Source organism: Colobus angolensis, unplaced genomic scaffold (assembly GCF_000951035.1).
Source record: "Colobus angolensis palliatus isolate OR3802 unplaced genomic scaffold, Cang.pa_1.0 Scaffold95, whole genome shotgun sequence".
Lineage (NCBI taxonomy): Eukaryota > Metazoa > Chordata > Mammalia > Primates > Cercopithecidae > Colobus > Colobus angolensis.
Window position 1 is genome coordinate 2233329 of NW_012123487.1, and position 13375 is coordinate 2246703.

General features: G+C 41.4%; 2 protein-coding genes across 2 annotated transcripts in view; one reads left to right on the top strand and one right to left on the bottom strand.

Moving 5' to 3' along the window:
- USP37 (ubiquitin specific peptidase 37) overlaps positions 1 to 3570 on the top strand; it is a 108274-nt gene extending 104704 nt beyond the window's left edge. The window contains exons 21-23 of the mRNA XM_011932264.1: positions 602 to 671; positions 2034 to 2172; positions 2755 to 3570. Coding sequence (XP_011787654.1) covers positions 602 to 671; positions 2034 to 2172; positions 2755 to 2842 — 297 coding nt within the window. The 3' untranslated portion in view covers positions 2843 to 3570. The remainder of the gene's footprint in view (positions 1 to 601; positions 672 to 2033; positions 2173 to 2754) is intronic.
- A 3939-nt stretch (positions 3571 to 7509) lies between these two features.
- Positions 7510 to 13375, bottom strand: part of VIL1 (villin 1) — a 33324-nt gene continuing 27458 nt past the window's right edge. The window contains exon 20 of the mRNA XM_011932265.1: positions 7510 to 8596. Within this exon, the coding sequence (XP_011787655.1) occupies positions 8483 to 8596 (114 nt within the window). The 3' untranslated portion in view covers positions 7510 to 8482. The remainder of the gene's footprint in view (positions 8597 to 13375) is intronic.

Consider the following 13375-nt stretch of genomic DNA (forward strand, 5'->3'; position numbering starts at 1 on the left):
CCCGTCTCGGCCTCCCAAAGTGCTGGGATTACAGGCTTGAGCCATCGCGCCCGGCCAGTTTTGCTTTATTTTACCAAAAATATTTTAATCGTATTTTTTAAAATATAAAAGTTCACTCTGATCCCTACAGCAACATAGCAACTCTTTTTAATATTTTTGTTCTCTTGTCCAGTGCCTAACTCTTAATGTAACTGTTTTTAATAGAGCTATAGTTACTGTGTGCATTCATATGGGTTTGGAAAAAAGGTTAACATGTTCCTGATCCATGTAGTTTTTTTATATCACTGAATATTATTATATTGAATTGATATACTAACCAGTCAGCTATTATTGGGTATATTGTTAGTTCCAACTTTTCACTAGATAATGCCACAGTAAATAATTCAATACATATACTCTTCTTTTGACTCATTTCCTTAGAATAAATTCTTAGTTGGGGGTGGAATTCTTGGGTCAAAGGGTATGAACAGATTTTTTAATTGATCCTTACTATGCCACACACCGAAGCTTAGCCATGTCAGCTTTAATAATAAATTTATATTCAGTGTTTTGCTTTTATTCAAATGAAAACTTAAAAGTTATACCCACTTCTGTTTTCCAGACAGGAAATCTGCCTCATTCCTACCGGCTCATCAGTGTTGTCAGTCACATTGGTAGCACTTCTTCTTCAGGTGAATAGCCATCATGATTTCAGCATTTTATCAATGAACTAGTCAGCATTTGCTCCTTATTACATTGCTCTTTACCTAGCTTTGTGAGGTATGTTTTTCTTTTTTCTTTTCTTTTTTTTTTTTTTTTTTGAGATCCAGTCTCACTCTGTCACCCAGGATGGAGTGCAGTGGCACAATCTCAGCTCACTGCAGCCTCCACCTCCTGGGTCCAAGTGATTCTGCTGTCTCAGCCTCCCAAGTAGCTGGGATTACAGGCATGCACCACCAAGCCCAGCTAATTTTTGCATTTTTAGTAGAGATGGGGTTTCACCATGTTGGCCAGGCTGGTCTTGAACTCCTGAGATCAAGAGATCCACTCACCTTGGCCTCCCAAAGTGCTGGGATTACGGACGTGAGCCACCACGCACGCCCAGCTCATGAAGTGTAAGTTTTTCAAGAAAATCTTTGAAATCTACTTTGATCACACTCAGTGTGAATTGTGTTAATAGGTGTAACTGTTTTGATTTCTCTATTCGTAAGTGACCTAAATTCCCCTGAACAAAATACATTAATCAAAAATGGTGTCCCAGTGTAGCATATGCCTCCTTAATTCTGTGTATATAAAAATTTTTTTTTCTTCTTTTCTTTGCTTTTTTTTTTTTTCCCAAGAGACAGGGTCTCACTCTGTCACCAAGCTGGAGTGCAGTGGCACCATCATTAGCTTATTGCAGCATTGAATTCCTGGGCTCAGGAGATCCTCCTGCCTCAGCCTGCTGAGTAGCTGAGACTACACGTGCATGCCACCACACCTGACTAATTTTTTTTAATTTTTTGTATGGACAGGTTCTTGCTTTGTTGCCTAAGCTGGTTTCAAACTCCTGGCCTCAAGCAGTCCTCCTGCCTTGGCCTCCCAAAGTGCTGAGATTACAGGAGTGAGCCACTGTGCCTGGCCTGTATGTTTTTTCAATAGGTTTTAGACACAGTGTTGAGGATATAATGTGGAAGTTTTTTTTTCTTTTTCTCAAACTTCCTGCACCTGAGATAAATTCAATGTGTTTTTATTTTTTATTTGTTTATTTTTTGGGACAGAGTCTCGCTCTATCTCCCAGGCTGTAGTGCAAGTGGTGCTATCTCGGCTCACTGCAACCTCCACCTCCTGGGTTCAAACAGTTCTCCTGCCTCAGCCTCCTGGCACGCCCGGCTAATTTTTGTATTTTTAATAGAGATGGGGCTTCACCATGTTGGTCAGGCTGGTCTCAAACTCCTGACCTTGTGATCCGCCTGCCTCAGCCTCCCAAAGTGCTGTGATTACAGGTGGGAGCCATCACACCCAGCTTCGGTGTGTTTTTAAAAACCTTGATTTTAAGATGTTATTTGTTTCAGGTCATTATATTAGTGATGTGTATGACATTAAGAAGCAAGCGTGGTTTACTTACAATGACCTGGAGGTATCAAAAATCCAAGAGGCTGCCGTGCAGAGTGATCGAGATCGGAGTGGCTACATCTTCTTTTATATGCACAAGTAAGAAACTTTGCCAAATAATGAGTTAAAAATCACCTGAACTCTTTTCTTTGTTGTTTGTTTGTTTGTTTTGTTTTTTTGGTTTTTTTCCTTTGAGGATAAAATGTTCCCATCAGTTGATTGGTTGAAAATTTTTGGTTTTTGTTATCTTTGGTTAGGGTCTGTCTCTCGATATTTCCCTGTAAGTCCAGAATATTTTCTCTCATAACTCAGCATTAATTGCTCATTACACAGTAGTATCTAGGTATGGAAGTTTGGATAATTTGTTTTATGATAGAAGATGTCCTGTCATAAATCTTTTTGGCCATCCAGTTTTATCAGCTAGAAGATCTGATTTATATGTATGGGAATTACCTAGCATGTTTATTAAAGCTAACTATTGTCAGTTCCCCTCTATTCTTAAAAATTAGCATTCAAAGGGTTAAGATCAAATGAGTGAACTGCTTTTTTAATAAAATACAGGCATGAAATGGAATTGTGAAGGCCTTATCTGTATCAATTTTATTTTACTTTTTCTCCTGCCTGTTACTTGTTTCTACTTACTAAATTTCCTGTTTTATTTTTTGCTTGTTTTATCATAAGGGAGATCTTTGATGAGCTGCTGGAAACAGAAAAGAACTCTCAGTCACTTAGCATGGAAGTGGGGAAGACTACCCGTCAAGCCTCGTGAGGAACAAACTCCTGGGTTGGCAGTGTGCGCTGCATATTCTTACTGCTGCCCACCTCACCTTTCCTCTGCTGAAGGAGAATTTGGAATTCTGCTTGATGCGGGAGCAACAAACAGCTCAGGGCCAAACCAAAAGACAAAAATTGGAGTTACATAGAATGCTCCATGCTATTTTATGGAAACTTTGGTCTCACATCTATAGCTGATTATCCTCTTTTTCTCCTATAAGAGTGGCACTTCCTTTTGTCTTAGGAATACATGTTGTAAATATATATCTCTGTGTGTGTGTGTGTGTGTGTGTGTATACACACACACACACACACACACACACACAGGATGAATGGAGCCTTAAAGAGTTAGGATGAGCCCCCAGAATATGCCTGCTCAAAATTAATAGCACAACAGTTTGGAGAAGAAATGAAGGTGTCAAAGAGTCCATTGACCTGAGAAATGTGTGAAGATGTACTTATCAGTTGGCTTTTAACTTTTATGTTCCTTGAGTAGTTTCACTCAAGTCTGTAACCTTTTGTGTGTGTTTCCTTATTAGTAAAGTTCACTGGAAAGCCAGCTCTTCATGTTACACTAATGACACTTTGTTCTCTTTGCAAGAGAGGGGCATTGCTGTCACCTAACTTGAGGAGCTGTTTTTTTGTTGTTGTCTGCAAATTTCATGAATTTGTGATGTCTTTGCTGTTTACATGCAGTCCCAAGAAATGGATTGTTGGTGCTTTGGAATATGTTACAGTCCCACATTTGATATTCTTCATATACTTTGTTCTCTCTAAGGAGATTTCTTCACACAGTATGTTCATCATATATCATCATCATTATTTTGGTGGTAAAGATAGAATCTTTTTCCTTTTTTTTGTCATTCTACCATGGAGCAGCATTACCCTAATGGATTGCAACCAGAACTTTAAACAGGTAGAAAGATATTTCTCCAATTGGGACTCCGCAACAGGAATACTTAGGGATAAGGAAGAATGCTAGCATCTCTTTCTCTCAGATATAGGGAGGATAAGAAGAGTGTTCTTCTGATAAAGCTCAAATATAGGGAGGATAAGAAGAGTGTTCTTCTGATAAAGCTAAAATTCTGGACCACTAAAGCTAAAAAAGCCCTATTGCAAGTATGAAATTAAGTACTTGAGCTATAGGACAAACCTTGGGCATTTAACCATTTACTATCTGGCTTTGCCCTTAAAATAGGATTGCAATTAAAATGTGATTGGCTTAGGTAATCCCAAGAACTAAAAAATAACAAAGGTGCGTAATATATTTATCTACTTTTTAGTTGCTCTGAGTTGAGGCAAAGTAGAGTGGCAACATTAAGCGCTATGCTAGTCACTTAGCTGACATAACCAGCTTGGTTAAGCAGCTTATGAAACCATATAAAGAATTCTTTTGAGGATGGAATTCTGTCCACAAAATAATTTTGTGAGCCCAGATATCATTAGGATCACACAGAGTTAAGTGTAGCAAAATGAAACCATCGTTGTATTATTTCATGATTTTTCTTTTATTATAAACAAGGGATTATTCTTTAGTTCTCAGAGGTAGGGACAAACCACATCAGGTTTTCAGAAGGAAAAAACATTTAAAAACCCACCATCACTTGAGAGAATCGCTTGAACCCAGGAGGCAGAGGTTGCAGTGAGCCGAGATCACATCATTGCACTGCAGCCTGGGTGACAGTGAGATTCCATCTCATAAAAAAAAAAAGAAAGAAAAGAAAAAAAAAACACACAAATCATCATCACAGAAGATGCAACATATTTTCTGAAAGATTGCCTTGAGAGAGCTCCAGCCCTACTCTTGGAACTTGGATGTATTCTAATATAGTAACCTATTCTAAGTTTTGATTCTTTGAATTATATATGGCCTCACCAGTTTTGCTTAACTACTGATAAATGTTTTGCCTCCTACCATCTACCTATATACATTATTGTAATGAATGTTCCAAAATGGTAGAGTGGTAGAAAATGCCATAGTAGTTTAGAGCAGAGGAAAATATTTGTTTTAAAACTAGCTTTAAAATTTTGTTTCATTTCTACCAGGAGACTCTTTGGTTTGGTTTGATTTTGCTTGGAAATAATTGGTTTTCTTATAAATGAGTGAAGTGGTGATAAAATTCTTTGGCTGGTTATTAATTATTTTACCTGTCTTTGCATTTGAGAGGCACTGTTAAAAATTATTGGGAAAGATTTAAAGTGCAGGCTGCATTAAAACATGGAGAAAAATAGAAATAATGCCATAAGTCTAGATTGCCTCATGAAGCAGCCTCATTTGAATTGCTTTCATAGCTTTCATATGTGTGTGGTTTAGAAGTACACTTACCTCAGAAACCTGATTTGATCTCATGTCTTGGGCAGGAGTTGTTGAAATAGGTTATGGGAATATGTAAGTTATCTCACTGCTCATGTACTTGCATGTTTGGGACTCAAATTTTACTTGATGTCTGTCCATTCTTGTGGCCCTGTCAGCCTTCTCCTTTACTCCTTTAATCTATTTCTTTGACTACCAATGGAGATTTCAGCTGGACTATGTTGATGGGGCTTGTTGTTTTTTTTGAGCTGGCTGTATATATTTTAAAATTATAAATAGATAATATATTATTTTTTGCACATTGTTATCAGTTTGCCCAGAATTGGGGATAGGGCAGTTAACATGTTGGGGCCAGGAAGGGACAAGTTAGATAAAGACTGAGTGCTTCCGTTGCAGGCAGTTTGCACAATACCTAATTAACCTTCCTATTGAAAATACCAAATGTGTGGTTACATTACTTTAAATGACATTGAATTGGAACTTGATGGCAGTTAGTTCTAGATACAGCATTTTGATCTTTGTTGGAATTTTAAGAGAAAAATAAACTACATATTTGTTTATTTTAATCCCCTAATAGTACTGAAGGTTGGAAAGTTGCATGTAGCTGGATGCTGTTAATTTCTTTAATAGCCATGACTATAATTTAAGCCTATGAGAAGATAGACTGTTTCATAGGGATATATTCACATGTGTGTGCACACTCAGGAGTTTTGTCTCAGCAGGATAGAATAAGCAAATCCATGAATTGGTCTTCTGTTAATACTTTGATTCTAAAAATTATTTGTTTACTTGCTATGGTCTGTTCATTCTGGGCCTATCTTTAAAGGCTCAATAACAAATACAACAAATGTAAATATGTTTACATTTTAAGACATATGCAGTGGTACTTACAGATCAGTTAATTAACTCCAGAAAGCAAATGTTAGACTACACATTTATTTTTCTCCTTGATCAAGTGTAAAATTCTGAAACAGAGGCTTTAAAACCTCAGCAAAATAATCCATGAATTTACTGATTCTTCTATATCGTGTATAGTTACCATTATGTAACTGTACACGTGTACAGCTACGGATATAGTTGTATAATGAAAATTATCTGCAAACACCTAAATTAAAGAGAGAAAAAAAGTAGTTTGTAAACTCATTTGTGGTCTACTGAAAAGAGGTTATATTAAAGCAAATAAAAGTATTTTCTTTCTCTGTCCTCTGAAATGATTGCAGTGGATACTCTTCGTTATCCCATTTTGTGGGGGTGGAGGGCCTTTTTAATTTAATTGACCCCCCGAGGTGGTCTTTTGTTTTAAACGGGCGGGGGGCGGGGAGGAAACAGCTGGATCTCCAAGTACATGTGGATTTTGTATATATAGGAGATGTTTAGAAAAATCAACAACCCAACACCAGATGCAAGTCACATAAAAGTGTTCCAATAAAATGGATGTCTTTTTCCTCCCCATTTTGCTTTATACTGAGTATTGCACTCTTGCAAGTGTATGCAAAAACTAAATAGACTTCTGCCCTCCTCTTTTTATTGCATTACTTCAAAATTCTAATTTTGTCTCTACTGATATGTCTTATTAACATCTGAAAAATATATATATATTTTATTGGAAAATTCTAGTTTGTTAGGCCTTGAAAGTTTTGTGACAGTTATTTTGCTGTGTTTCACCACAATCATTCACCTTATGGCATGCTTTGATTACTAGACTTCAGGCAGGTCTCATTCATTGTATCATACTTACACACAATAGTAAGTTGTCTCCATGTGTGCTATATGTCTGAGGTGTATCGAGTTTTTATTTAAAAAGTGTGCCAGGCTGAATATAAGCATTTGATTTTGTAACATTGGACTTTTCTTAAAAGTATAGAGGTTCAAAGTATAGGTATATCCATTGGCATAAGAATAGAGAGGGTGAGGGTCTGGACCAGCATCCAGATTTGTCCAGTCAGATTCCAGAAACTGGTCTTCAAAAATAGTGGGCCTGTGTGAAGAGTGAGACCACGTGTGGGTGTGCACACCTCTTGTCCCCAGGTTTCCCTCCCTTTGAGCTTATCCTTCCCTCCCTAACTTCTCTGGCCTATTGTCATTGTTGTTTCTTTACATTTAAGGAGAGAAAAACAAAAATGAGATTCGTACACTTTGCCTAATTGAGCCACTACCAGGTTTTCTGGCAGCTGTGGCCACATTATTTGTGAGATGGTTTTTTTTCTTTATGTTCAGAGTGACTTCTGATTCTGATTCTTTATGTTTTGTATGGAGCGGCACTTTTATCTGTGTTTTAGCAGAACTGTTCCTCTGTATTCTTTACGGTTTTTGTTTGTTTTTGTTTCATTTTTAAATTATGCATAGAGTTTTTTTGTGTGTATGAAATTAAAGCCTTTATTAACCTTCTGTTGATTTGACTGTTATTTCTGAAAAGGACACATTCTTGCTGATACTTATAACAACCTGTTCAAAGTTGTGGAAATCACCTTCTGTTGGCTTTCTGACATGGACTTCCTTGCAGCATTGTTACTTCTTAAAAGGAACAGAATGGCAAACCAGTGTTTGGCCGTAGTCCCCATTGATTATTGTTATTTTCATCTGAGGAGCCTGTGAAGCTTTGTGGAGGCTTCTGGGTAAGTTTGTAAACCTAGCATTGGCCTTCACTAGGCTCTTCCTTTGCCTTATTATTAAGGGTTGGGAGAAGAAGTGAAATAGCATATACATTTTTTACTTGCCTTTAGGTCTCAAGCCTAGCCCCAATGGATGTGCTGCCCTCACGGTACTGTTTGGTATTTGTGAAACCTCCTAAGAGGATAGTCTTATGGACCATTCAACTCTCCTTCAACCCTTTAACTTACCCACTGAGTAAGGCAGTAAGGAAAGTAAATGTGAAAAGGAAAAGCTGTTACTCTGGGGAAGATGTAAACCTGCAAAATGCTTCAGCCTACCTGCCATAGATAAAAATGAGTCATGATAGACGACAAGCTAGGTAGGGTAGTGCCTCAGAACTCTAATGTTCCATGGAGTGTTTGTGCTCTTCTAAGAAGAGAAAACTCTAGAACAGGAGTATTAAAAATGATGCAATACCTCAGGATAGAAACAATCTAGTGACCTTCTTAGAAGTTGAAATGAGGACCATAGGCTCCTTTTGGGGAATCATCTTTCTGAAGGAATAGGTACATTATTAAACAAAAGTGGCATTTGCCACAGAAGTTTGTGCTCATAGGCACAAACTTTAACTGCAAATTTTCACTTCAATTGGTGTAGGACTAATATCGGTGAGAAAATGAGACCGCACAGTCAGGGTAGGGTACTGCTTTACAACCACAACTCCTCTTCTCAAAACAGTCCTTTTTCTTTCTTCAGGTTTTGTTGCTTCCATCGAGGCAGAGCGGAGAAGGCAGCTGGAGTCATCCCAAAGGCCTGAGTGAAATCTTCAATGGACAGGTGTTCCTAGAAGAGAGGGACCAGAGGGCAAAGGTCACATATCCTTTCCTCCTCCCTTACCCTCAGGTGCCATTTGCTCTGATGAGTCATATAGATGTGGTGTATAATCAAATAAATGAAGAGTAAACACAAGCAATGTCAGGAGAGCCAGAAAAGGGATGGAGAGGAGGCGAATATGGTATTTTGGTATTCCAGAGGCCTGGATTTTCTTTTTTTTTTTCAGACCATGTCTTGCTCTGTTGCACAGGCTGGAGTGCAGTGGCACGAACTCAGTTCACTGCAACCTGCAACCTCCACCTCCTGATTTTAAGCGATTCTCCTGCCTCAGCCTCCCAAGTAGCTGAGATTACAGGCATGCACCACCATGCCCTGCTAACCTTTGTATTTTTAGTAGAGACGGGGTTTTACCATGTTGGCCAAGCTGGTCTTGAACTCCTGACCTCAAGTGATCCACCCTACTCGGCCTCCCAAAGTGCTGGGATTACAGGTGTGAGCCAGCACACCTGGCCTGATCCCTGAATTTTTAACAATGAAAAGATAATAGTGTGGTAGATTGAGATATTCTTTTTACAAGGGTCAAGTTCACATTAGCCCAAATAAGAATTAGGACTCTTCTTTCCAAGCCTTAGTTTTCCTCTCTATTAAATGGGGAACGTTTCTTTTTTTTTTTTTTTAGACATAGTCTTACACTATTCCTCAGGCTAGAAAGCAGTGGCACACGATCTTGACTCACTGCAACGTCCACCTCCCAGATTCAAGCAATTCTCCTACCTCAGCCTCCTGAGTAGCTAGGACTACAGGCACCTGGCACCACGCCCGGATAATTTTTGTATTTTTAGTAGAGATGAGGTTTTGCCTTTTGGCCAGGCTGGTCTTGAACTCCTGGCCTCAGGTGATCCACCTACCTTGACCTCCCAAAGTGCTGGGATTACAGGCATGAGCCACCATGCCTGGCCGTTGTTTTTTTGTTTTTGTTTTGTTTTTTGAAACAGCGTCTTGCTCTGTCACACATGCTGGAGTGCAGTGGCACAATCTCAGCTCACTGTAGCCTCAACCTCCTGGGCTCAAGCAGTCCTCCCATCTCAGCCTCCCGAGTAGCTGGGACCACAGGCGTGCACCACCATGTTGCCCAGGCAGGTCTGGAACCCCTGAGCTCAAGCATCCACCCGCCTTGGCCTCCCAAAGTGCTGGGATTATAAGCGTGAGCCACCACCCCCAGCAAGGAACATTTCTTAAAGGCAAATTTTCACTTGCTTTTATGAAAATGAAAATAATATTACATATGAAAGTGTACTGAAAACAAATTAGGCAGGCATGGTGGCACACACCTGTAATCCCAGCTGCTCTGGAGGCTGAGGCAGGAGAATCACTTGAACCCAGGAGGCAGAGGTTGCAGTGAGCTGAGATCGTGCCACTGCACTCCAACCTGGGCGATAATTTTCCATCTCACAAACACAAAACAAAGTATGTTGTTCATTTACCTCCACTTAAACAGTGAATCCAAGCTGCCCACAAAGTAAGCAGATGAGCCCTATAAGGGTATCTGCTCTAGTCTGGGTATATGAGATTTTATTAGGGCCAGGTGTGGTGGCTCACGTCTGTAATTCCAGCACTTTGGGAGGCCAAGTCAGGCAGATTGCTTGAGTTCAGGAATTCAAGACCAGCCTGGGCAACATGGTAAAACCCTGTCTCTACCAAAAAAATACAAAAATTAGCCAGGTATGGTGGTGCACATCTATAGTCCCAGTTACTCAGGAGGCTGAGGTGGCAGGCTCGCTTGAGCCCAGGTGGCAGAGGTTGCAGTAAGCCAAGATAGTACCATTGTACTCCAGCCTGGGTGAAAGAACAAGACCCTGTCTCAAAAAAAAAAATTTTATTGCTATCACAGGACATACAACTCTTCTAGCAAAAGCCTGTCACCCTCAGGAGAAGTCTCCCTCCTGGGCCCTACTTTGCTTTGGATCAAGTTAACAGACTGCCTGCAAGGGAAGTAGGACCCACTCCAGCCCTGATGGATGGAGCAAAGTAGGAATCTAGTTTCCATATACTGCTGTGGCACTTACAAAGGAATTGAGGCAGATTTGAATATTCCCATTTTCAGGTGATGCAGCTAAAGTTTAAGAAAGTCAGGCCAGCGCGTTGGCTCACACCTGTAATCCCAACACTTTGGGAGGCCAAGGCGAGTGGATCACGAGGTCAGGAGTTCGAGACCAGCCTGGCCAACATGGTGAAACCTTGTCTCTACTAAAAATACAAAAATTAGCTGAGCGTGGTGGCAGGCACCTGTAATCCCAGCTGCTCTGGAGGCTGAGGTGGGATAATTGCTTTAACCTGGGAGGCAAAGGTTGCAGTGAACGAAATGGCACCACTGCACTCCAGCCTGGGCAACAGAGCGAGACTCTGTCTCAAAAAAAAAAAAAAGTCAAGATCACCTCATTCCAATATATGTTCCACTGCACCATACTGACTTTCTTCCTTGAGTTTCAGGTATACTGTAAAGCCCTCTTGTCAGCTTTCAACTCCCAGACCTGCAAGGTAAGCTATTAACACTTGCAGTTGGCCACAATTTTACCATTGTAGATAGCTTCATCACTCTTGGCTTATAGGTTTGGTTCCCAGTTAAAAGGCAACTTGTTGGCCAGGCACAGTGGATCACCTGAGGTCATGAGTTCGAGACCAGCCTGGCCAACATGGTGAAACCGCGTCTCTACTAAAAATACAAAAAATTAGCAGGCATAGTGGTGGGAACCTGTATTCTCAGCTACTCGGGAGGCTGAGGCAGGAGAATAGCTTGAACCCGGGAGGCGGAGGCTTCAGTGAGCCAAGATCATGCCACTGCACTCCAGTCTGGGCAACACAGTGAGACTCTGTCTCAAAAAAAAGAAAAGACAACTTGTTAATCCTCATCAGTTTTTTATATTCTTCTGTGAATGTGTCAGATTATTTTGTAGGAGGAGGTTTTGCTTAGAGAGTGGGAGGGTAGCAGCACAAGATACAACTGAGGTCGGGGGAAGGATTCCAGTAGAAGACACTAAGAAGGCCAAAGAACAAATTCAGAACTAAATCTTGCCTAGCTTTTTGAGTGGAAAAAATATTTGGATAAACAAGTCGGCCGGGCGCGGTGGCTCAAGCCTGTAATCCCAGCACTTTGGGAGGCCGAGACGGACGGATCACGAGGTCAGGAGATCGAGACCATCCTGGCTAACACGGTGAAACCCCGTCTCTACTAAAAATACAAAAAACTAGCCGGGCGACGTGGCGGGTGCCTGTAGTCCCAGCTACTCGGGAGGCTGAGGCAGGAGAATGGCGTGAACCCAGGAGTCGGAGCTTGCAGTGAGCTGAGATCCGGCCACTGCACTCCAGCCTGGGCAGCAGAGCGAGACTCCGTCTCAAAAAAAAAAAAAAAAAAGTCATACCAGCTTCTCTCATCCTGTGAATGATCCAGAAGATTAGATAGCACAATTTTACATTTTTACTCTTGGCTAGGAAATCATAACTGGGAGTCACTACCTTTCTAAGCTTTGGGTGTCTTCAGCCATAAGATGAAGGCATTCACTGAAATGACTTTTGTTCCCAGCACTAAGATGATAATGACACTGTTTAAGGCAAGCTAAATACCCTCAAGGCACACTCAGTTAAGAGTCCCAAATTAAAGTTGCTATAAAACAGCATCTCCCAGCCTTCATCTCTGCTGCTCTAAGCACCAAGAGGTAGACAGGGTAGAGGCGAGACTTGTGGGTTTCCTTTAATACTTAGGCTGCTCTGCTAAGATGGAGTTGCCCTAGGGAACATTTTATTGACTCCCACAGAGAGCCCTGAATTAAACGGCTTCTTAGTAAATACCTATAGATGGATTTCAACCTCAGGGGGGTCTGATGCTCCAGATCTCTAACCTGTCATTAGATTTGCCTCCCACCCTGGGCATTCTTTCCTTAAGTTTCCTGGAAGCCTTCCCCACTCCCCGAGGTAGGGTAGGGGAGTGTTTGGTTTTGGTTTGGGGCTTCTTTTTGTTTTTTGCGGGGGAGGTTGAGACGGGGTCGTGCTCTGTCACCCATTCTGGAGTGTGGTGACACAATCACAAATCACCTGCAGCCCCAATCTCCTGGGCTCACCCTCCTGGGTAGCTGGGACAACAGGTGCACGCCACCACACCGGGCTAATTTTTGTAGTTTTTTGTAGAAACAGTGTCTCACTTTGTTGCCCAGGCTAGTCTCAAACTCCTGGGCTCAAGCAATCTGCCTGCTTTGGCCTCCCAAAGTGCCTGGGATTACAGGCATGAGCCACCGCACTCAGCTGAGTACTTGGTTTTGGAAGAAAGAGGATAAATATAAATGATTTGGGGATCAGTGGATGGGGAAGAGCTGCCATACCCCACATCTGTGTGTAGCACCCTCCCCCCAGGTTTCTCACAGCTGTGGCTGCTATGTCCTAGGTCTTTGCTGTCTCTGGTCCAGCCTGGCTCTTCAGCTTTGTTAGGACTGCTGGACTCTGACCCCTCAGGCTAGATAGCAGGGACTACCCATCCTAGTGGACTTGTATCTTTCCGTTGATCCTGTTCCTGAACCTGCAGTCCTGCCAGCTGATTACCAGCCTCACCCATGCCCACATGCGCCTCCCTGTTGTTTAGTCATCCAGTGCACAAATACTTAGATTACCATCTTGCTCTGCCTGCAGCCAGACCCACCACCCCACTGTTGTCACTGGCTCACCTTGCAAGATTGGAGCAGACAGAGAGATCTGAAAACCTCTCCTACACTCCCACGTGACACTGAACTCTGCTCTCCC